Source organism: Culex pipiens, chromosome 2, assembly GCF_016801865.2.
Source record: "Culex pipiens pallens isolate TS chromosome 2, TS_CPP_V2, whole genome shotgun sequence".
NCBI classification, from domain to species: domain Eukaryota; kingdom Metazoa; phylum Arthropoda; class Insecta; order Diptera; family Culicidae; genus Culex; species Culex pipiens.
Window position 1 is genome coordinate 32,951,203 of NC_068938.1, and position 23,289 is coordinate 32,974,491.

The 23,289-nt window shown below is 36.0% G+C and overlaps 1 protein-coding gene across 2 annotated transcripts in view; it reads right to left on the bottom strand.

The window, feature by feature from the left end:
* LOC120422038 (protein O-mannosyl-transferase TMTC2-like) overlaps positions 1-23,289 on the bottom strand; it is a 496,233-nt gene that overhangs the window by 21,958 nt on the left and 450,986 nt on the right. For both annotated transcript variants that reach the window (XM_052708782.1, XM_052708783.1), the window contains exon 8: positions 19,891-20,135. In XM_052708782.1, the coding sequence (XP_052564742.1) occupies positions 19,891-20,135 (245 nt within the window). The remainder of the gene's footprint in view (positions 1-19,890; positions 20,136-23,289) is intronic.

Here is a 23,289-nt window from a genome sequence, read left to right on the forward strand (position 1 = left end):
TATGAAACAATTGTGAAATTTTCCGATCTTTTCGAAAAAAATATTTTTGGAATTTTCAAATCAAGACAAACATTTTAAAAGGGCGTAATATTGAATGTTTGGCCTTTGTGAAATGTTAGTCTTGATTTGAAAATTCCAAAAATATTTTTTCGAAGAGATCGGAAAATTTCACAAATGTTTCATATATTAACATTGAAAATCGGACCATTAGTTGCTGAGATATTGACGATAGAAAATGGTGGGTTGTTTGGGTGAAACTTAGAAAACATCAATTTTCCTGTTTTTAAACCTTTGCATTGCAATATCTCAGCAACTAAAGGTCGTATCAACAAAGTCCAAATAAGCAAAATATAGAGAATTTTCTCAGCTTTTCAAAAATATTTTTTTCAAAACTGGGCAAACATGTGCACTAATTTGAAAAAATGAAAAACTGCGACTATTTTCAAAAAAGTCACTTAAATATGGCTATAACTTGAAAACGGTGCACTTTATCAAAATTTTAGTAAAGTACTTTTTGATTGCAAATTTGATTTTACATCGAAAAATGAAGCTGAAAAATTTTTGCGACCAATATTCGATTTTTTGAAAAAATCAGTAATGATTCAAAAATTTTTTGCACAGACTGGAAATTTCTGAAAAGTTGGCATTTTATGTCCTCTAAAACATATCAAAAAATAAAAAAAATAAAAAAAGTTTTTTTGTGCAAATCAAGTTTAAGTGATAAAAAGTTGAATAAAAAATCACCTATTTTTTCACCGTGTATGATTTTTTCCCGGTGTAGTCCGTATCCATACCTACCAACTTGGCCGAAGACACCAAATCGATCAAAAAATTCCTTCAAAGGATACAGATTTTTTAATTTTCCTACATCATTTTTGTATGGACAGCTGCCATATTTGTATAGAAAATTATATGGACAAACTTATGATGCAAAATGGCTTCTTTGGGCTTACCAAAGGCACCAAAAAAGTTTCAGTCGGATTAAAAAATACAAAAAAAAATCGATAAACCGAAATTCTAGAGAACTGCTCACTAAAAGCAAGTTCTGAAACATTTAACTGGTTATTAATTTTTTGTAAGAAACAATATTTCAATGATTTTTCATTCGAGGCCTAAAAAAATATTTCTACGTCACTTTTAAAACAATTAATTATTTTACAAAAAAAAACTCAAAAAACCTAAAATTATTTTAATTTGAAAATGTTTTTTCAGCTAGCTGATACATCAGGAACATTGCATTTTTGGATCTAATGCAACAAAAATCGTCGAAATCGATTTGAAATGAGCCATTAAAAAGATGTTAAACTTTGCCTTTTCACTTCATCTTGAAGCTGCAGATGTTCTTATAGTGAAATTTGACTTCTGATTGATAAATGACTAATTTATTTTGTATTTTTTTATATTTGGTTGAAACATTTTCCATCCATAAAAAACTGATTTGTAAAGAAATTTCAACTTAAGATTAGCAATCAGTAGTTAAATCAATACAGTTCAAAAACGACTATTGTGAATAATTTTCTTTATTTCATTATGAATATATTGAAGCTTTAATAACCATAGAACTCAATCACAACATCACAACAGCCAGGAGAATGTGTCTGTGTCGTCTTGAGAAAAGAACTATCACAAAAAATAGGAAATCGTAAAAAAAATCTGATGTTATTATTTTAATTTTCACTACAAAAAATTTAGTTTCAACAAAGTATTTTTTTTTTATTTTCTTAATTTTTAATATAGTTTAAAAAATTTAATTTGTGGTATATTGGGAACTTTTCGTTCGATTTTCTAAGTTATTAAGAGACATCTTCGTAAAAACATAAGACAACATGAAGTTTTTAGACCCGAGAGTAACCCTTTGATAACTACAAAGCGTTACCAAATAAGTGTCTGAAAACTGTTCAACAGATTTCAACAACTTTTTTCTTCTTCATTTTTCTATTAGAAGTTTTCCATACTTTAAATGGAAAATCCAAAGCGATTTAATCTCAAGGTGATTGAATTGCAGCACAACCGGAGGATTTGGCTTCTTAAGTTTGCGTGAACAAATAAGAATACATTTGTTTCATTTTCCGATAAACAAATTGTACCGGAATAGTGTTTAGTCTTTCTTGAATTACTTGATGTGAAATTAAAGTTGAGTCGGTTTGCACTCTAAAGATATGTCATGTAATTTATTATGAGAAAATTGTGGAATTGCAAGTGATTCAGTTTTGGCTTGTATTAAATATCAAATCTTTCGCAATAATCGTACAGACGAATCTCAGCTACATCCTCATTAAGCTTCAAAATTAGTTCTGCAACATCGACATCTGGTCGGATCGCATTCCTCGCCACTTTGGTTCACTGCGATGAGCAACGGAAGAATTTATTTCCATGTTCATGCAAAAGCAGCGGGAGAAAGTCATGCTCGTTATAGGGTGCATACATTATTGCCAACCCCCACCACCAACCCATTCGTCCCCCCGAAGACATACCTGGTCCGGTTCGCGGCGGCCAAAAATGGTTTCCACTGTTGGGAAATAGTGTTTCAATTTCACAAAAATGCTAAAAATATATGAATGCATACATGTGGCGAAGGTGGTCGGTGGTTGGTGGCAGGATTTGAAAATGAATGAGGAGTTTTTCCTTCGTTGCAGCTCGGGCCAAAATTGCTTCCGTGTGCTTCAGCGATTTCGGCATTTCCCGAGCTGCGCTGAGCTGGTGGTGATGAAACAATTTTGATGTGCAGCTTTTCCTCACCGTGGGTGCAGTTTTGACTCGTCGTGCTCGGGGAAGGGAAGGGTTTGTCGGGTTGATGGTGGAACAGCTCATTCATATGTGGGTATGTTGAAGCATATTTGAAAAGCGCTTTTTTGGAAGGCACATTGGAATAGTTTATGATAAAAATGGTAGTAATTTTAGATTTTACAAATCTTGCTAAAATTTTTAATAAATTTTATTATTTTACTAAGAACATCAGGGATTCCAAACAGCAATGGCACCATTTTGACCACTTTCACAACGCTCAATCCCGCAGTTTCCAAAACGGTCGGATGGATTAATATTACGAATAGCGTGTGAGATATGAAATAATATCCGCTCCTGGGCCCCCCTTCAGGCCGAGAAGCGGAAACCGGAGCAAAACCCCGGCGAACAAACTTATTTCATATGAGATGCACACATTGCATTGCATGTTCCTGGGCGAGGATCGTCCTGGCGGACACACAGTCGTCCTTGTAGTCGTCGTCCTCTAAAACGTACCCAAAGGAGGACCAGCCCAGCAGCAAGATATGGGAAAACAATCCGACCTTCCCCGGGTGCCGGCGCTCGTCCCTGTTAGACAGATCCCAGGAAGATGGATTGCAAGCTGGACGGCTTAGAGGGAGGATCGGGCAACGGGCATGCTTCTAGTCAGCAGGAATTTAATAAAACTCGGCAGTTTTTTTTTTACTGCTTTTTTCACCACTCGTTATTAAAACATGCCACGGCAATTCGTACACGGATGGGGGGAGGTTCTCTTTTCACAAATGATGTAGTCCTATCTCTTGCGTGGTGTTTCTACCCTTGAGGGTTTGGATGCATATTAGAGCAGCAGGACATGCGGCCGCAACGTTCCGTTTGTTCGGGTTCTGGAATGCATATGAGTTTTACACTCTGGAGTCCGGATGAGCAATCATAACGGTTTTTAATTGTGCTTTTTCAATAATCATCAAAAAACATGTCCGAACTAAATATTAAACTTTTGTAATGGTCTTCTCTCACCAAAATATGAAAAACTTAAAAAATGTTCAGTGAAAATATCAGATTTTTTGAATAAGCGTCGATATTGATTTGGTCCTTGATATTCAGATGTTAAATCATAATTTTACATTTTTTCATAATTTATATAAAACCAACATATTTCTTTGCAACTTTTTGTTTTTCATATAAGGTTAATTCTCTACCAACTCACACGAAATCGGGAAAAGTTGCTCCGACCCCTCTTCGATTTGCGTGAAACTTTGTCCTAAGGGGAACTTTTGTCCCTGATCACGAATCCGAGGTCCATTTTTTATATCTCGTGACGGAGGGGTGGTGCGACCCCTTCAATTTTCGAACATGCGAAAAAAGAGGGAGGGGACTTTTATTTTAAATTGAACGCCTAATTTGATGGCGTACTCAGAATTCCGAAAAAACATATATTTCATCAAAAAACACTATAAAAGTTTAAATAACTCTGCCAATTTCCATTACTCAACTGTAAAAAATTGTAACACGTCATTTAATGGGAAATTTAATGTACTTTTCGAATCTACATATTTTCATTTTAAACAAATACTTTCATTTTAAAATTCCACTTTTTTTTTATTTAGCAAGGTTATTATTTTGAGTGTAACATTGTTCTATAAAGTTGTAGAGTAGACAATTACAAAAAAAGATAAATAAGCATAAGGGGTTTGCTTGGAAACATCACGAGCTATCGCGATTTTACGAAAAAAAAAGTTATAAATAGCTCATTAATAAAATAATTTATTGTTTGCATTGTTTAAATGTCAAAGGAGAATGGGCAAATTTGTATGGGAGCTGGTCCAAGAATGTACACGAACGGGACCAACTTTTTTCGAAAGATCTCGCCGAGACATGAAAAAAAGTCTTCTGGACCAACTCTCTAAACCCCGGGGTTCAAAAGTTACATGCTGTTGAAGTTTGAGTATTTTGGGTTAAAATGTACAAAAAAATCGTATTTTTGCTATTTCTAAAATCATTCATAAAATCTCTGTTTCATTATGGATTTCAATTTTCTTGACTTCATTCGACGCGTATCAGCAAAAACTATAAATTCTGATATGTCTTAGCATGATTGAAGCATGATTTCTCTTGTTTTTAACCGTTTGAACCGTTTGTGCAAGAGGCATCCCATAGAAACAAGTCGAAACTTCAAGGTTTTGAAACCGGATCCGACCCAGACTGCTTCAGTGAGTATGGAAGGCTTCAGTCCAATGTTGTAACAACTTATTAGGATGGTCTGAGTCTTCCGAGAACTCCTTGGCGTTAAGACCGGTGAGTCTACCGCCGTAACAAGCAAGATGTCGGCGGTTTTTGGCCGCTGATCATACCCGCATAGCTTCAGTGAGTGTGGTAGACTACTTTGCTAATGTGTTAGTATGTCCTGGGTCATCCAAGGACTTCCTGGAGTTTTTTTTTTATTTATTTTTTTTTTTATTTTTTTTTTATTTTTTTTTTTTTAATTTATATTTATTCAAATTTCTTTTCCATGTACATTCATTCAGTTAAAATATTATTGAGTGTCCAATCACAAACGATTCATTTATTTATGAAATATTGTAGCTTTCGCTATTCAGTGATTTCAAATGTAGGAGGTCCTACATGTACAAAAGGGAAAAGGGATACCTTAAAACTAACTTATAAACTATATAAAGAGCGGATCAATGCAGCTGAAGACTGCAATGATTTTTGTCGAAATGCATCAATTATCTTATTGGACATAACATCCAAAGTGTCAACTTCGGCTAATTGATGAAGTTCACTGGTGCTGAACCAGGGAGGAAGTTTCAGAATCATTTTCAGAATTTTGTTCTGAATCCTCTGAAGTTTTTTCTTCCTGGTTAAGCAACAGCTTGTCCAGATAGGCACAGCATAAAGCATGGCAGGTCTGAAAATTTGTTTATAAATTAACAGTTTATTCTTGAGACAAAGTCTAGAATTCATGTTTATAAGTGGATACAAACATTTAATATATTTGTTACATTTAACCTGGATACTTTCAATGTGATCCTTGTAAGTAAGGTTTTTGTCAAAACCAAGTCCAAGATATTTCACTTGATCCTCCCACTTTAAATTTACCTCATTCATCTTTATAATGTGATGACTTTTTGGTTTAAGAAAATCAGCCCTTGGTTTGTGAGGGAAAATAATAAGTTGAGTTTTTGCAGCATTTGGAGTTATTTTCCATTCTTTCAAATAAGAATTGAAAATATCCAAGCTTTTTTGTAATCTTCTTGTGATGACACGAAGGCTTCTGCCTTTGGCGGAGATGCTTGTGTCATCAGCAAAAAGTGATTTCTGACATCCTGGGGGCAAATCAGGCAAGTCAGAAGTAAAAATATTGTATAAAATTGGACCCAAAATGCTTCCTTGAGGGACGCCAGCACGTACAGGTAGTTGATCAGATTTGCTATTCTGATAACATACCTGCAGAGTACGATCCGTCAAATAATTTTGAATAATTTTCACGATATAAATCGGAAAATTAAACCTTTTCAATTTCGCAATCAAACCTTTATGCCAAACACTGTCAAATGCTTTTTCTATGTCTAGAAGAGCGGCGCCAGTAGAATAGCCCTCAGATTTGTTGCTTCGAATTAAATTTGAAACTCTCAACAACTGATAAGTAGTTGAATGCCCAAGGCGAAATCCAAACTGCTCATCAGCGAAAATTGAATTTTCATTAATGTGCATCATCATTCTATTGAGAATTATTCTTTCGAATAATTTACTAATAGATGAAAGCAAACTAATGGGCCGATAGCTTGAGGCTTCAGCAGGATTTTTATCCGGTTTCAAAATCGGAATTACTTTGGCATTTTTCCAACTACTGGGAAAATATGCCAAATCAAAACATTTGTTGAAAATTTTGACCAAGCAACTTAAAGTTGCTTCTGGTAATTTTTTAATTAAAATGTAAAAAATGCCATCCTCACCAGGGGCTTTCATATTTTTAAATTTTTTGATAATAGATTTTATTTCATTCAGATCCGTATTAAAAACTTCATCTGATGAAAATTCTTGTTCAACAATATTCTGAAATTCTATTGAAATTTGATTTTCAATAGGACTCAAAACATTCAAGTTGAAATTATGAGCACTCTCGAACTGCTGAGCAAGTTTTTGAGCTTTTTCCCCATTAGTTAATAGAATATTATCACCATCTTTTAAAGAAGGGATGGGTTTTTGAGGTTTCTTAAGAACCTTTGAAAGTTTCCAAAAAGGTTTGGAATAAGGTTTAATTTGTTCGACATCTCTTGCGAACTTTTCATTTCGCAGGAGAGTGAATCTGTGGTCAATAACCTTATGCAAATCTTTTTGAATTCGCTTCAGTGCAGGATCACGAGAACGTTGATACTGTCTTCGGCGAACATTTTTCAGACGAATCAGAAGCTGAAGATCGTCATCAATAATGGGAGAATCAAATTTGACTTGGACTTTAGGAATAGCAATATTCCTAGCATCCAAAATTGCATTAGTTAAAGATTCCAAGGCTGAATCAATATCAGCTTTGGTTTCTAAAACAAAATCATGATTTAAATTATTCTCAATATGATGCTGATACCTGTCCCAATTAGCTTTGTGGTAATTAAACACAGAACTATTGGGTCTGGTAACTGCTTCATGAGAAAGTGAAAAAGTTACAGGAAGATGATCAGAATCAAAATCAGCATGAGTCACTAAAGGACCACAATACTGACTTTGATTTGTCAACACCAAATCAATTGTTGATGGATTTCTAACAGAAGAAAAGCAAGTTGGCCCATTCGGGTATAAAACCGAATAAAGACCAGAAGTGCAATCTCTGAACAGAATTTTACCATTGGAATTTACTTTTGAATTATTCCAAGATTGGTGTTTGGCATTAAAATCACCGATGATCAAAAATCGAGATCTATGCCGAGTAAGTTTATTCAAATCCCCTTTGAAATAATTTTTATTTTCCCCAGTGCATTGGAATGGCAAATATGCAGCTGCAATCATAATTTTCCCAAAAGAAGTTTCAAGTTCAATGCCCAAACTTTCAATAACTTTTAACTTAAAGTCACGTAACGTGCTATAAGTCATACTACGGTGGATAACTATTGCAACTCCACCGCCATTTCGATTCATTCGGTTATTAGTTATAACTTTATAATCTGGATCACTTTTCAAATAAGTGCCAGTTTTTAAAAATGTTTCGGTTATAACAGCAACATGCACGTTATGAACTCGTAAAAAGTTGAAAAATTCATTTTCTTTCGCTTTTAAAGAGCGAGCATTAAAATTCATAATATTGATGGAATTACTTAGATCCATGATTAAACTTCAGGGTAAGAACAACATCATTCGCAAATTTTAATCCAATCTGGATTGCTTCCATCATGGATGTAGCATTACTCATTGTTTGAATCAAACCAAACAGTGAGTTTTGCAAAAAAGTCATTTTTTCAAACGTAACATCGCCGAGATCAGAAGATCCCAAAGCGTTGCCAGCAGAAAAATTTTCAAATGAGATTTGAGGTACCTGCCCAATTTCAGAAAGATTGGTAGAGGATTTAAAATTCGTGGATGAACCCGAACCCGAAACGACGTTAGCATAAGAAATGCCATTGTTGTTACCTAACTTTTCCACGGTAGGGGTATTTCTAGAATTGTTCGAGTGAGACAGCACGAACGTTTGATTTAAAGATGCAGGTACAACCTGACTTTGAGAAAATTTCGGTTTGGATTTCGGCTGATGCTTAGCACGAGAATCCAAAACCTTTTTTCTGATGGGGCAATCCCAGAAATTTGATTTGTGATTTCCACCACAATTTGCACATTTAAATTGGGTGACTTCTTTCACGGGACAATTGTCCTTGTCGTGAGAAGAATCCCCGCAAACCATGCATTTTGGAACCATGGCGCAATGATCAGTACCGTGACCGAATGCCTGGCAACGCCGGCACTGGGTCAGATTCTGGCCATTACCGCCATGTTTCTTAAAATGCTCCCACTTTACCCGTACATGGAACAAAAACTGAACTTTGTCCAAAAGTTTCAAATTGTTGATTTCATTTCTGTTGAAATGAATCAGATAAAATTGTGAAGTCAAACCAAAGCGAGAAATATTCCCGTTTGATTTTTTCTTCATCGGTATTACTTGGGATGGGGCAAAGCCAAGCAACACCTTAAGTTCGTTTTTGATCTCATCCACCGACAAGTCGTTGGAGAGACCTTTCAAGACCGCCTTGAATGGCCGAGCATTCTTGGTCTCATACGTGTAGAAATTGTGTTTGTGGTTTTTCAAATAACCAACAAAAGTTTGGTGATCTTGTAAAGATTCCGTCAACAAGCGACATTCTCCTCTTCGACCAAGCTGGAACGAAACCTTCAAATTGCAAGTTTCCTTGCAATTCTTCAGTTGCGTTCGAAAGCTGGCCAAATCGGAGACGGAAGTCACAACAATTGGCGGAGCCTTTACTCGTTTCTCGACGGCAGAAGGCTCAGTACGAGGAGAAGGTTCCTTGTCATCAGTTTCGGATAAAACACCGAAACTGTTTGTCAATGGAATTGGAGGATTGACCTCACATTCAGAATCAGAATCAGACCTCAGAAGAGGCTGTTTTCTTTTTCTGTTTCCGTTAGCCGGTTTAGCGTTCAAACGCTTCACCGACGTAACGACCAAATCTTCAGAAGATTTGCGTTTACCTTTGTTTTGACGCATTTTGCAAGCAAAGTTCTCTTAAAAAGATGGCTTCGTTTGTAAAATACAACAAAATTTCAGGCGGGGTTAGTCTTGAAAAGACTGTTTAGAATTTTGGAAAATAACTCAGGTAGTCTTTAAAAAGACTGTGAATTTTGTTTTGAAATAACTCTGAGCTTAGGTAGTAAAAAATACCGCAGCTCTAGTGTCCGTTCACCACGAAGGTTCGCAAGACACTGACTTCCTGGAGTTAAGATCTGTGGGTCTACTACCGTAACAAGCAAAATGTCTACCGGTTTTGACAACGGAACATACCCGCATAGCTTTAGTCAGTATGGTAGACTGCTTTGTTAATGTGTTGGGATGTCTTTGGTCATCCTAGGACTCCCTGGAGTTAAGATATTTGGGTCACTGTAACAAGAAAAAAGTCAACGATTTTTAACCGCGCATCATAACCGCAAAGATTCAGTGAGTATGGCAGACTGTATTGCTGTTATGTTGGGATGTTCTGGACCATTCCATGGAGTCCTTGTAACAGCCGTAGACCTACAGATCATAACTCCAGGGAGTTCTAGGATGACCACAGACATCCCAAAACATTAACAAAGAGGTCTACCATACTGACTGAAGCTATGCGGGTATGTTCCGTTGTCAAAATCGGTCGACATTTTGCTTGTTACGGTAGTAGACCCACAGATCTTAACTCCAGGCAGTCCTAGGAGAACCCAGGACACTCCAACACATCAGCATAGTAGTCTACCATACTCACTGAAGCCATGCGGGTATGATGAGTGGTCAAAAACCGCCGACATCTTGCTTGTTACGGCGGTAGACTCACCGGTCTTAACGCCAAGGAGTTCTCGGAAGACTCAGACCATCCTAATAAGTTGTTACAACATTGGACTGAAGCCTTCCATACTCACTGAAGCAGTCTGGGTCGGATCCGGTTTCAAAACCTTGAAGTTTCGACTTGTTTCTATGGGATGCCTCTTGCACAAACGGTTCAAACGGTTAAAAACAAGAGAAATCATGCTTCAATCATGCTAAGACATATCAGAATTTATAGTTTTTGCTGATACGCGTCGAATGAAGTCAAGAAAATCGAAATCCATAATGAAACAGAGATTTTATAAATGATTTTAGAAATAGCAAAAATACGATTTTTTTGTACATTTTAACCCAAAATACTCAAATTTCAACAGCATGTAACTTTTGAACCCCGGGGTTTAGAGAGTTGGTCCAGAAGACTTTTTTTCATGTCTCGGCGAGATCTTTCGAAAAAAGTTGGTCCCGTTCGTGTACATTCTTGGACCAAATTCGCCCATTCTCCTTTGTATCCGGGCAATGTGTTGCAGTATTCTCAAGACAAATTATACAAAGAAAAGATCTGTTTTCAGTGTTAGGGTTTCCGACTTGGATAATGGGGTAATTTAAAAAAAAGCTAGAAATCTGGTAAATTTAGATCGAATACTTTTTATTGGATGTCAAACATGTGTGTGTGTGTGTGTGTGCAACCAACTAAACGGGACCACGCGGTCGCTTCTTACAAATTGAGTTGTTTCCATGTATTTTTAGCTCTCATTCTATACATGCAAATAACTCGCATAGGCATTTGGAAGGTGTTAGCTCTGCCGAGCTTCGGTGACCCATTTCTACGCTGGCTAGCCGAGCGCGAGGTACTTCAGCTTTGTCGACAAGCTCCGCCCTGAAGAACGTTTGGACCAATCGGATTCAAACGTTATTTAGAACTTCCGAACCCTTGTCAAATGGACAAGGACCCAGCGCGTATATAGTTGATGGTGGTAACAGTATTCCTAATTCCAGTCATAGCTTACCAAGTCGCGATGGCCTAGTGGTTAGCATTTTTGCTTACCAATCCAAAGGACGGGGGATCGAACCCCGACTCGAGCGACTTTGATTTTTCGTACATGTTCAGAGTTTCAAGATTTATATTCCCTATACTTTCTCGTTGGGAGCAGATGGGAATCGAACCCAGGACCATTCGCTTACAAAGCGAACACCGTAACCAGTCAGCCACGGCCGCTCCTACTTTTTATTGGATGTCAAACATTGGACAAATATACTAAATAAGAGTATTCCAAGGAATATTTATAAGAAATTTGAGTGATATCAACATAAAAATACCGATTTTCAGCGACTTTTCTGAAGAATATAAAAAAATAAAAAAATAAAAACTTCTAAAAAAAAGTTGCCCTTGTTGGTTGACGAAAATGTCGGGTAAGAGCCCTTCTTTAACGGTGCCAAATATCAGACATACCAATTTTTAATCATTAATTTGTTCTAAAAAACACACCGTGACTCAAACAAACGGTTATTTTTTTAATTTAATTCCAGGTAATTTGCCTTTAAAAATTCTAAATCTCAATCTCTTATTCGGAAGTCACTCTGAAATCCACAATATTGTCAAGGATTGAATTGAATAAATTCTCAAAAGAGGTAATTTATTTTGATTTTATTTTAGAGCGAGTCCACGAACAGGACATAACCCGTTTGTATGGGCCCTCACCAAAATGCCTGAAATTTTCAGGGATTGTTTGTACATATAAAACTAGGCATCTGGCAAAAAATGAGCTCTCTAGGTCAGTGGGAAGTGGGGCAAATTGGGACAGAATGTTTTATGGTTCAAAAACTTAAAAAATATTAAAAAGGCTGGTAACTTGGGCAAACTTTGACAAAATTTCAAAATTCAAAATTCATCTAAATGGGCTTAAAAATTCAACAAAATCTGGACTACCATCTGGAACTATCATCTGACACAGGTAACGCTTTGGGTAAGACAGTTAAACACATTAAATAGACACTTTCACTTTTTGTAAATTTTTTGTTTGTTTATTTTTGTTCGGGGGATCCCTTAGATCCCATTTATGGTAATAATTTTATCATATTAGTATTCCGGAGACAGTTGCACAATAGAAACAAGCATAAAAATGTTTATTTTTATCCATTTTAACCCTGTAAAAATTAAAGTTAAAAAAATAAGATGCTGTTTTAACTGGTGTCATCTAGTATCCTTGGAAACGAACTTGATTTTCAATAAATGTGAATTGAAGATTTTTTTGAAAAGCTGAAAAATTCAATGCTAGACATTTCAGAAAGAGCAGAAAATTTCATAAAGAAAACTTTAACTATTAAAATTTTTCATGTTTTATATTTTGTTCGAGAAAATTTTAAATTATTTTCCAAATTATTACATTTTCTTCAAATTTCTTAAATTCATAGGGTTCTGAGAACCATTTTCTAATAAAAGATATAATGTGAAAATGTTCCATAGGTGATTGTCTATTGCTCTGATTGCCATGATATTTCAAAACCAATTAGGAATTTTATAAATATGATTATTACGATTGATTTAAACTACGGTTTAGAGCATTTCATCATAATTATAATCGTTAACTTAAAACATATATGCCAGTTGTATCAATTGGAGATGAACTGATCATTTAAACATCTTTGTTAATTTTGAAATAAGTTTTCAGAATTTGTTATGGAGTTTGTAATTATTTTGAGAAAACTTAAACAGTAAATAGAGGGTGACGAGCGGGAATTCCCGGGAAATTGGCCATTTTTGAGCCTCTCGATTCCTGGGAAATTTGGTTGAGACTCCCGGGAATTTTGATACTTATAAATATTGAGGCAAAATATTAAAAGTCAAATCAGCGAAAAACGAATAGTTAAATTCCATACATTTTTAAATTCAATTTTACCAATGCTATTTTGATTTGAAAATTCAGAAAGTGAAAATAAAAATTGATCCCAGACGATCCCGGTGGCATTTTTCGAGACGAGATTTGTCTGATCACGCGATTTTTTCATGGCATTTTTAACAATGTTTAGGCCAGACCGAGCCACGTAGCCCAGTGGATCGGGGTTCAAATCCCGGCTCGGACCAACACAACTGGTGATCTTTTCCCTTCTGGATTCGATTGCTTAGTAAAGGGAAGGTATTGTATCGTCACAAGCTGGACCTTATCACGACACCTTAGGGAGGCGACCTATGGAATGTTAACATTATCCTTATCATGTTAAAATTAAGTTGAGAATGAAATTGCCACTGAATCCGCTTTGTAAATGCCGGCCCCGATACTCTTCAAGGGTGTTCCTCTCAGGAACTGGGAAAGATTTACTTTTACTTACTTAGGAAAGCCTACAGTTCATGTTTAATTCAGCTTTCCTTTAACTGTAAATATTCCTTTACTACTTAATAACAGTTGAAACGAAAACACTACTTTGAAATGCTGCTTAAATTTTTTTATTGTCTAATAGAAATAATCCTGATCTTGATCTAAATTTATGTTTAAACTTTTGTTTGAGTATAAAAAAATCAAATGAAAAGTTGATGTTTAGAGTTTTCTTTTGAAAATGTCCAATAAACTATTGGGTTTCATATGTTTATAGGACCTATTAAAAAACAACTCTGGATGTCTACCAGCACCAACCACGACACAGACAAATTCTTTAAACACAGGAAAACTCATTTAGTGGGAATTTAGAATTGAAAAATAAAACAAAATTCGGTACAGTTTTGAGTCCCAACAAGCCATTGAATTGAACTTATACCAGCAGATTTGGGAAGATAGTTTTCCACAAAGTAATTCAAATGTCGATATTACACTTTCATTGTGTTGGATAACAATTACTTGATGATATTAAATTTATACAAATGTTATTTATTTATCTTAAAACCTTTGGTTTCTGTCAGCAAATCAAGAATTTTGCCAAACAAAATCAACTCCCGGGAAATTTCAAAATTCCTCTCTCGATTCCCAGGAAGTTCGAAATCAAGAGAATCGTCACCCTTTAACAACGAACAAAAAAAGTTTAAATCAGTGTTTATCAACCAACAGGCCACCTTATTAAATAAAACATATAGTAATCCACGTTCAAAGATCAAATCTCCACCGTGCTTTGGTCGTGGTCGTCAAAAGCGTGACCTGTTCTCACCACGTAAAAAAGCAGTCCACCACAAAAGCTCGTCAGCCCAGCGTGGCACAGGAAGGGAGGGGAGCAAACAGCGAAAGCTTAAACGATATTGCACAAAACACACATTTCTCCGGCTCATTCCGTCGTAAACGACAATTTGATTACCGTAAAAATTAGCAACGAATAGTCACGAGAATAAAATAAACGAATCAGTTTACACACACAAACTCACACACACACACACACACACACACATACACACATTTTTATTAAGGAAACAACCAAAGGTAGACGCTCGGAGGGAAGAAAGAAAGTGCAAATAAAAACAAGCCGAGGAAAAGAAATTGTCCTCTCGCTAATAAAACTAAACTACATGATAGCGAAAACGCCACGCCGTTAACACAGGTCTAATAAAATATCCTATTTATAGGTTGGTCCGGTAGTAAAAGCCCCGACCCGGTCGTCGTCGGTCCTGGCCGGCCACGAAGCCGGCGGACGAAAGGATTGCCACGCAGGGTGACGATGGACGGGCTAAACGGAAACTTGACTTGGGTTTGTGAGTGGGTGTGAAAGAAAAGTGTGCTGGTTGGAACTTCCTCCACCTTCCCCGCTCCTTTAACAGGGCGGCCAAAGTGTAAACGACTAACCATCGGATCGAACCGGCTCTGGCTTCCGATATGGGTCCCGAATGGGGGGGAACTGTAAATAATATGTTTGGATTTTATAAAAAAAAAAATTTGAGATGAGCATCTAAGCATTTTCTCTTTGAAATTACCACATCCATTCGCATTCATAATTATCAATTTTGTTGTCTTCTCTAATTTTATAATATTATACAATACTGATTTGATTTTACAATCTGCTCAATGGAACCAATTTTTTGTGATAAGATCTTCAGATTTTTTTTTTTTCAAAATTTAGCTGATTGATTTCATTCGAATTTTAGTATTATTCAAAGTATTAATCATAGGACAATCAATTATAGATTTGTTACAGACGACAAATGTTGGATGTTAGATTTTTTTAAGCTATTCTTGTAATGATTGGTAAGATAGACATTGAAAAAGGTTTGATATGTTTGTAACAAATTTACAAAAAATATTATTGACAAATTTTTGAATATTTTTTTTTGTTAAATCAGGGTCACGGGGTCTTTTTGGGGGTAGTATTTTTTGAGAAATAGCAAGAAAACCATTTAATGCATATGAAAGTTTGGAACATCCCCTTTCATTTACGGTGTGAATGAAAATCTTTTGTCGGGAAAAATTAAAGTTATCATCATTTGAAGTTTTTGAACATTTTTCCTAAGGGACGAAATTTTGCTTATTTCAATGTTGTTTTGTTCTAAGTTCACGTGGACATGATTTCTGGTTCATATAATTTCAATTCTTATGGGAAATGAGGCAGGAAACATTTTTCTTGAAGTACGCAAAATGATTGGAAATAGAAGAAACAAGTTATGAAGTCTTTTTCTTTCCCAAAAACCGCAATGTTTTTAAATTGAATTCTGTGTTTTGATGAATTCTCTTTCGAGAAATGTTTCTGGGCCCATTGAGTAAACAAATCACTACGAAAAAGTGTAATTAGTTGGGTTTATGCTCAACTTTAAGTTACTTTTTTTTTAATTTTGAGATTTTATCCGAATCAACATATTTTGTTATTTTTTGGTTATAAAATGTACCGTTTTCGTTATATTTTCATAATTTTTTTCGTGAGTACATGGTCCACATGATAAATGTTTATCTGACTGAGATCTGCAGTTTAGATACAATAACAGGGCTTCTATTTCTATGCCTTCTGTTCATTTTTGTGTTCATTTGGACAAATAAAATTGAAATAGCATTTTCAATTTTTTATGTTATACATTTTGTGTATAGATCAGTAACAAGTTTAAATGTATGCAAATCTACTAAGTTGATCTAAAATAGCAGAGCTTTTAATGTAAAAAAATGGCTGCCTAATTTGAAACAAATAAATATACAATAAATTTAATATTTTAATAAACCAAACCACAATTTTTAAATCTTTTTACATTCCAATATTATCATCAGACTTCAAAATAAGTTCGAGATATCCGGTAAGTTTTAATGAGACTAATAAAAATGTGAAAAAAATGGAAACGTAGGGGAAATATACCCATTTTAATCACACTAAGCCGTTCGACCAATTCTCATCACTTTTGCCGTTTCTGCTATTAAATCAACATTTTCAGATGTTTCAACAATGGAGAGTTGCTTGGCCGATAATAGAAATAGGCTGAGAAAGGGTATAGTTCCCCTACATTTGATACCCAAAACACACAAAAATTATTGATTCAATTTAAATCTAATATAATCATGAATTACTTTAAAAAAACTCAACCAATTACACTTTTCTGTAGTGGTTTGTATGCTCAATGAACCCAGAAACATTTCTTAAAAGAGAATTCTTTAAAACACTGAATTTAATAAAAAAAAAACATTGCGGTTTTTGGGTAAGTGGGTGCACAATTTCCACAGTAAATTTCATAAATTCCAATAAAAACTTCATAACTTTTTTCGCTTATTTCCAATCATTTTGCGTTCTACAGGAAATGTTATATGCATCATTTCTCATAAGAAATTATATGATTTGAACCATTAATCATGTCCACGTGGACATAGAACATAACAAGATTAAAATAAGCGAAATTTCGTCCCATAGGAAAAATTTTCAAAATTTTCATATGGGTAATTCTCTACCAACTCTCACGAAATCGGGAAAAGTTGACCAGACCCCTCTTCGATTTGCGTGAAACTTTGTCCTACGGTACGACCCCTTTCATTTTTGAGCATGCGAAAAAAGAGGTGTTTTTTCAATACTTTGCAGCCTGAAACGGTGGTGAGATAGAAATTTGGTGTCAAAGAAACTTTTATGTAAAATTAGACGCCCAATTTGATGGCGTACTCAGAATTCCGAAAAAAACGTATTTTTAATCGAGAAAAACACACACAGTTTTAAAAACTCTGCCATTTTCCGTTACTTGACTGTATTTTTTTTGGAACAAGTCATTTTAAGGGAAATTTAATGTTCTTTTCGAATCTGCATTGACCCGGATAGGTAATTATTTTATTTAGAACAAAAATTTTCATTTTAAATTATCGTGTTTTTTCTAACTTTGCAGAATTAAAAACTCAAGATATAATGTACACATGAAGGTAGGTCTACGAAAGTTGTTTTAGAACAGTGTTTCTCAACCGGTGAAGAATTTCCTCCTGGGGGGAATTTGGCCATTCTAGGAGGGGAATGAGGGTTCAATAGAAATTCAATGTCTTGAATCATTATTTGAATCATTCTTTGCAACTTCCAGTTTCTTTGATTAGTAATAACAACATTTGTTTTTTTCCCAAAAAATAGTAATTTAAGTTTCAATTTCTGTGAATTTTGACATTTGTTGAAACAATAAAATGATTTTTTTTAAATATTTCTGAGGTATTTGTATTTTTTTGAACTCAAGCAGATTTTTTTTTGTGACAGATTTGCTGGTTTCTGTGAGATTTTTGTACACTTTTTAACAAGAATGTTTTATTAAATAATTGGCAGTTGACAAAAAGTTTTTCAAATATTATTTAAGTTTGTTTGAATTCTTCACATTTTTTAGAGTAATCTGTCTTTTGCCGCAGATAATTATTATTTTATTAAATATTTGTAAATATTTTATAATTGTTTTTTTTTATTGTAATTTAAACGAAAATAAGCGCAGAATAGTGGCTTTTCATTTTTTTTTTAAATTAAAATAAAACGTTTTCAAATACCTTCTATAGTTTTTTTTGTTATGAAAACTGTAATCTTTTTGCAAATCTAAAAAAAAATATGTTTGTGCATTGATACCAGTAAATTAAAAATAAGGGGGGGGAATGAAGTTCTTGCAAATCAGTCAAGGGGGGAATGGATCGCAAAAGGTTGAGAAACACTGTTTTAGAAAGTTCATTTTCCGAGAAGGACTAAAACCTTATCTTAGAGAAAATGCAAAAAACTGTATTTAGACATTATGCACTTCAATCACTATTCCGTAAATAAATAAAGCTCAAAGTTTTTAAGTTTGTTCAATAATTTGAAAACAGTAAAAAAAAACTAATATTTTAATAAGTGTCATCAAATTCAATATTATTAAATGAAATAACATTTTTTACGTAACTGATAAGAAAAGGGTTAATTTCAAATCTGGAATACTCCTGAAGTATATGATATGCCTTCTCAACTTAAGGAAGCCAGTAATCCTGCTCTGAAAATGAAATGTCAATTATTTCAGAATTAATTTTGTCCCATTCCTAGTAAAGAGTGAGGAAGCTATCATAAGTGCATTATGCTCGTGATTCAAATTGTTTTTGAAATGATTTAATATAAAATATATGTCAAGTTTGTCAATGGTTTGTTTACATTGAGATAATTTATTTAAGATTTTTCTTGTTTATGTCATATTATAATACAATTAAAATAATTATGTTATATTTTTTTCAACTGCATTCCATTCAGGGCATTGCAACCAAGTGCCACAATGTAAACGTGTTAAAATGCTTAACCAAGTTAGCAACCAACACTGCCGGTTTTCCAATACTCAACAGTGGCTAGAATGGGATGGCAAGGGGGTGCGAAAAACAAGTTTAACACTCAAACGCTCGGGTAGTCATTTGACCCCTATTTTTTTTCTTAGAAATCCCATAACTTTTGATAGAATTGACCAATTTGGATGCTTCCGGGTGCAAAAGATCCAGATTTGTCTATATTTTCAACTGTCAGACGGAGGACAAATGTGGTCTATTTTTACCGGAGATATTCCGGATTCTGTTGGGGTACCTCGGCCCTCCTAAATGGATATTTGGCCAATATAATAAAAACTTTTCAACAGAATAAAATCGGAAATGATGCAAAACTTCAAGGAATCATCCTAAAACATCATCCTGCATAGATACATGACATGCTGAAGACCTTCGGGCACCGGAACAGGTTCTACCCGGAAACGGTTCACTGAGCTGATGTCAATTGTTGCCCAACTGGAACCGGCTCCGCTGCCCCGTAGGACTTAACCATGTCAATTATTTTTGCAGGATGATGTATTAGGATGATGCCTTGTAGTTTTGCATCATTTCCGAAATTTTTCTGTTGAAAAGTTTTTATTATAATGGCCAAATACCCATATAGGAGGGCCGAGGTACCCCAACAGAATCCGGAATATCTCCGGTAAAAATGGACCACATTTGTCCCCCATCTGGCAGTTCAAAATATAGACAAATCTGGATCTTTTGCAACCGAAAGCATCCAAATTGGTCAATTCTATCAAAAGTTATGGGATTTCTAAGAAAAAAAATAGGAGTCAAATGACTACCCGAGCGTTTGAGTGTTAAAGCAGACGTTGAAAGCTACCATCGTTAGATACTTTAGTAGTGAGTGGTTATATCAAGATTTTGAAATCAATTTTCTAACAGCTGGTGAATCTTTTGCGAAAAAAAGTTCGATTGGAACAACCACGATTTCCGTTTGCTAAAATTCCCAGGAGAAAACCATCCGTTTCAACTCACCTGTGGCGGGTAGCGATCGGGCAGGATGTGCAGCGCCTCCCGGTACACGGCCAGCGCCCGCTGGAGTTTGCCCTGGTCGGCGTACAGGTTGCCGAGCTGCAGTAGCGCCCCGATCCGGGCGTTGTCGTGGGCTGCCCGATCGCGCAGTCCCGTGCCGTCCAGCTTGGAGCCCTCGTGCAGGACGGTGGCCGCCTCCTGGCAGCGCCCAAGGGCGATCAGCGACGTGCCCAGGTTGAGGTAGGCCACTGGAAGTAGGTGGAAAAAAATGAAGAAAATTATTTGAGTTAATTTCTAGGACGCGAGTGTTACGTCGACGATAAGCGTATTAATGGCAGGGTGCGCAGGCAGACTCAAGTGGGGCTGACGAGTGGAATTTTTGCTCTTCTTCTCGTTCGGTTTACCGTCGTAAACGATAAGCCTTTTAATCTTCTTGAGGTTTTTCCGGGTTTTTCCTCATTTTCAAGTTTTTCTGTGTGTTGGACGTTAGACGTGCGCGCACAGGCTGGAGGAGCTCAAGTATTTTGCAAGAATTTGCCCGCAAGCAAAATGAAAAAAAGGAGGCCACTTCAACTTGGCTGGAATGAAAATAAGGAATGTTGTCCAGGAGATGCCGTTTTGGAACTTTGGGAAGAAGTTAGTCGAATTTTATGTTCCAAGTTTTTTTTTAATTTATGAATTTTTGACCATCATTTTCCTGGAAAAAGTCTCCAATTTTTTAAAAAGTTTTCTCTATTTTCCAACAATCCTGTATTTTATTTTTCTCTAACATCCTACCTCCCCCCTTAAAACCAGACCCAGTTTTGTGCATGTGCGTTGCGACGAAAGAGGTTCTTCCGTAATCCACAGATAATTGGACTGCACTTTATGCCCCTCACGTTGCTGGTTTGTGCTTAAAAAGTTTCCTCCCTTAGCTCTTGCGGACAGGCAGGAGCTGCTGTTGCTACTAACTGTCGACTTGTCAACCAAACCGAGAGGCTCTTAGGTCAGCAGCATCGGGGGGACGACACGAGAACTCTCATAATCGGACAAACGTCTATGGGAGAAGAAGCACTCAGGAGGGGCCTTAGGGAAAAAGAGGACACTAAGTAAACTCGAGCATTTTTTTCTTGCTGTGTTAGTATGTGTGTGTGCGTCTTTTCCCATGTAACATGAAAGATAGACAACAGCAAAATGAAGGGTGGGGGAAGGTTGTTGTGGTGGTGGTGCAAGTGGTTACTGACAAGAAAAAATAAAAACCTTTTAACGTGATTTTTATGATGAGCGAAAAGCGCAGCGTAAAAAAAGCCACTCACTCTGTGTGATGTCCACGTGACGGGGACTCATTTTCGTTCCCCCCACCCATAGGGACGTCCATCAACGCAAGGTACACTCGACGACTTGAGTGCGCGTGGAGTTTTTGAGTTTTTGAAGATTTCTTGGAAAACAGTTTTTAAAAGCTTTCAGCCATAAGCTAAACTCGATTTGGAGTGTTTCTATGGTTTGCTAAAACATCCAGTTATCAACTCAACTCAACTCAACTCAACTCAACTCAACTCAACTCAACTCAACTCAACTCAACTCAACTCAACTCAACTCAACTCAACTCAACTCAACTCAACTCAACTCAACTCAACTCAACTCAACTCAACTCAACTCAACTCAACTCAACTCAACTCAACTCAACTCAACTCAACTCAACTCAACTCAACTCAAATCAACTCAACTCAACTCAACTCAACTCAACTCAACTCAACTCAACTCAACTCAACTCAACTCAACTCAACTCAACTCAACTCAACTCAACTCAACTCAACTCAACTCAACTCAACTCAACTCAACTCAACTCAACTCAACTCAACTCAACTCAACTCAACTCAACTCAACTCAACTCAACTCAACTCAACTCAACTCAACTCAACTCAACTCAACTCAACTCAACTCAACTCAACTCAACTCAACTCAACTCAACTCAACTCAACTCAACTCAACTCAAAATGTAACAACTTCAACGTATTTTTTTATGCCAAAATACTCTTCTGCTCGTTTTCATTACACTACTAAACAGGACAAAAAGTGAGCAGCACCAGTCTTCACCATTTCAAAGGGAATTTCTCACAACAAAAAAGCTTTCCATCTCGACACGTCAAAGAGGTGTAATCATAATTACTATGAAATATGAAACGGGCAAAGTCATTACATCTCGATGAGTACACGTTATGAACGTAAAAGCAACAAAAAAAAGTGAGAGAAAGGGGATCCTTTTCAGAGCTTTTCTTCCTTTTTTCCATTCATAATTCTTTTGGAGGGAAAATCCTGCACGTCCAATGAAGCCAAAACCAGGGCGTTTTTTTATATATTCTGGGATGCATGGGGAGACAACTAGGATAAAAGAGAAAAGGGGGGCGAAAATCTCTCATCTTCTGGTGTACAGCCAGGTTCATCCTTATAAAAGTGGTTCAGAAGTAGCAGGATGCATGGAAGCACCCCTGGGTGGGGAAGAAAGAAAGGCCTGTTTTCATTATGAATGTATGACTTGTTAGGTTCCCCACCCCCCACAGAGTGAAGGGGGGGACCAGGTAGAATATTTATGCAAATCATCACCTTCGTCATCATCGTTTTCTTGATTTAATGTTTGAACCATGGCTGCTGGGAACGATGTTGGTACTCGACGGTAAATGTTGCCACTGAAGGAGGCGACGAGATCTCGAGAGATGAGCTTGGGAATCTCTGGTCGACATCAAACGAGAAGGAGAGAGAGGGAGAACCCCGCTCTGAAGTGCAAATTGAGTCTGCTGTGCATTAATCTGTTGCCGTAAGGGCGAGAAGATTTTTCCCAGGGTTTTCACTCTTTACTGGTTTTTTATTGCGCCACCTGACATCTGTAGCAATTGTGTAACAGTTTTTAAGCCCTTGTACAGTTTGTAGTGTGGAGTGCCTTTGTTTACGGCTGGAGGGTTTGACCTAGATTTTCAGGATTGGAATGTATTTTTTACTTTGATAGTGGTTTATTCCTTTTTATACTGAATGATAATCGTAGTTCATACAACAAGTGTTAAAATGATGGTTTTTCAGCACGGGTCGTATGAAAAGTGCTTGAAAAAAGTGTTTTCAACTAGTTGCATAAACCATTTTCTGCAATTCCGAAAAAAAACCCATTGAATAGAATTTTTCAGTGAAACGGTTGCACAGTTGAGGGTTGAACTTGTTGAGTGCCAAAATAACTTGAAACTCAAATGAGTGCTAAAATAAACTATTAAGCACTGTTATATTTTGTGATGATATGTGGATAATTTTGCCATAGTAGAATGATAGGAAATGTCAAAAAATTTAAACGTAGCTGAGTCATAGAAGATCAAAAGATTATGACTTTAAAAAGTCGCAATTACAAAAAAAAGAAATTTTTAACTTTTTTCGGTGAAG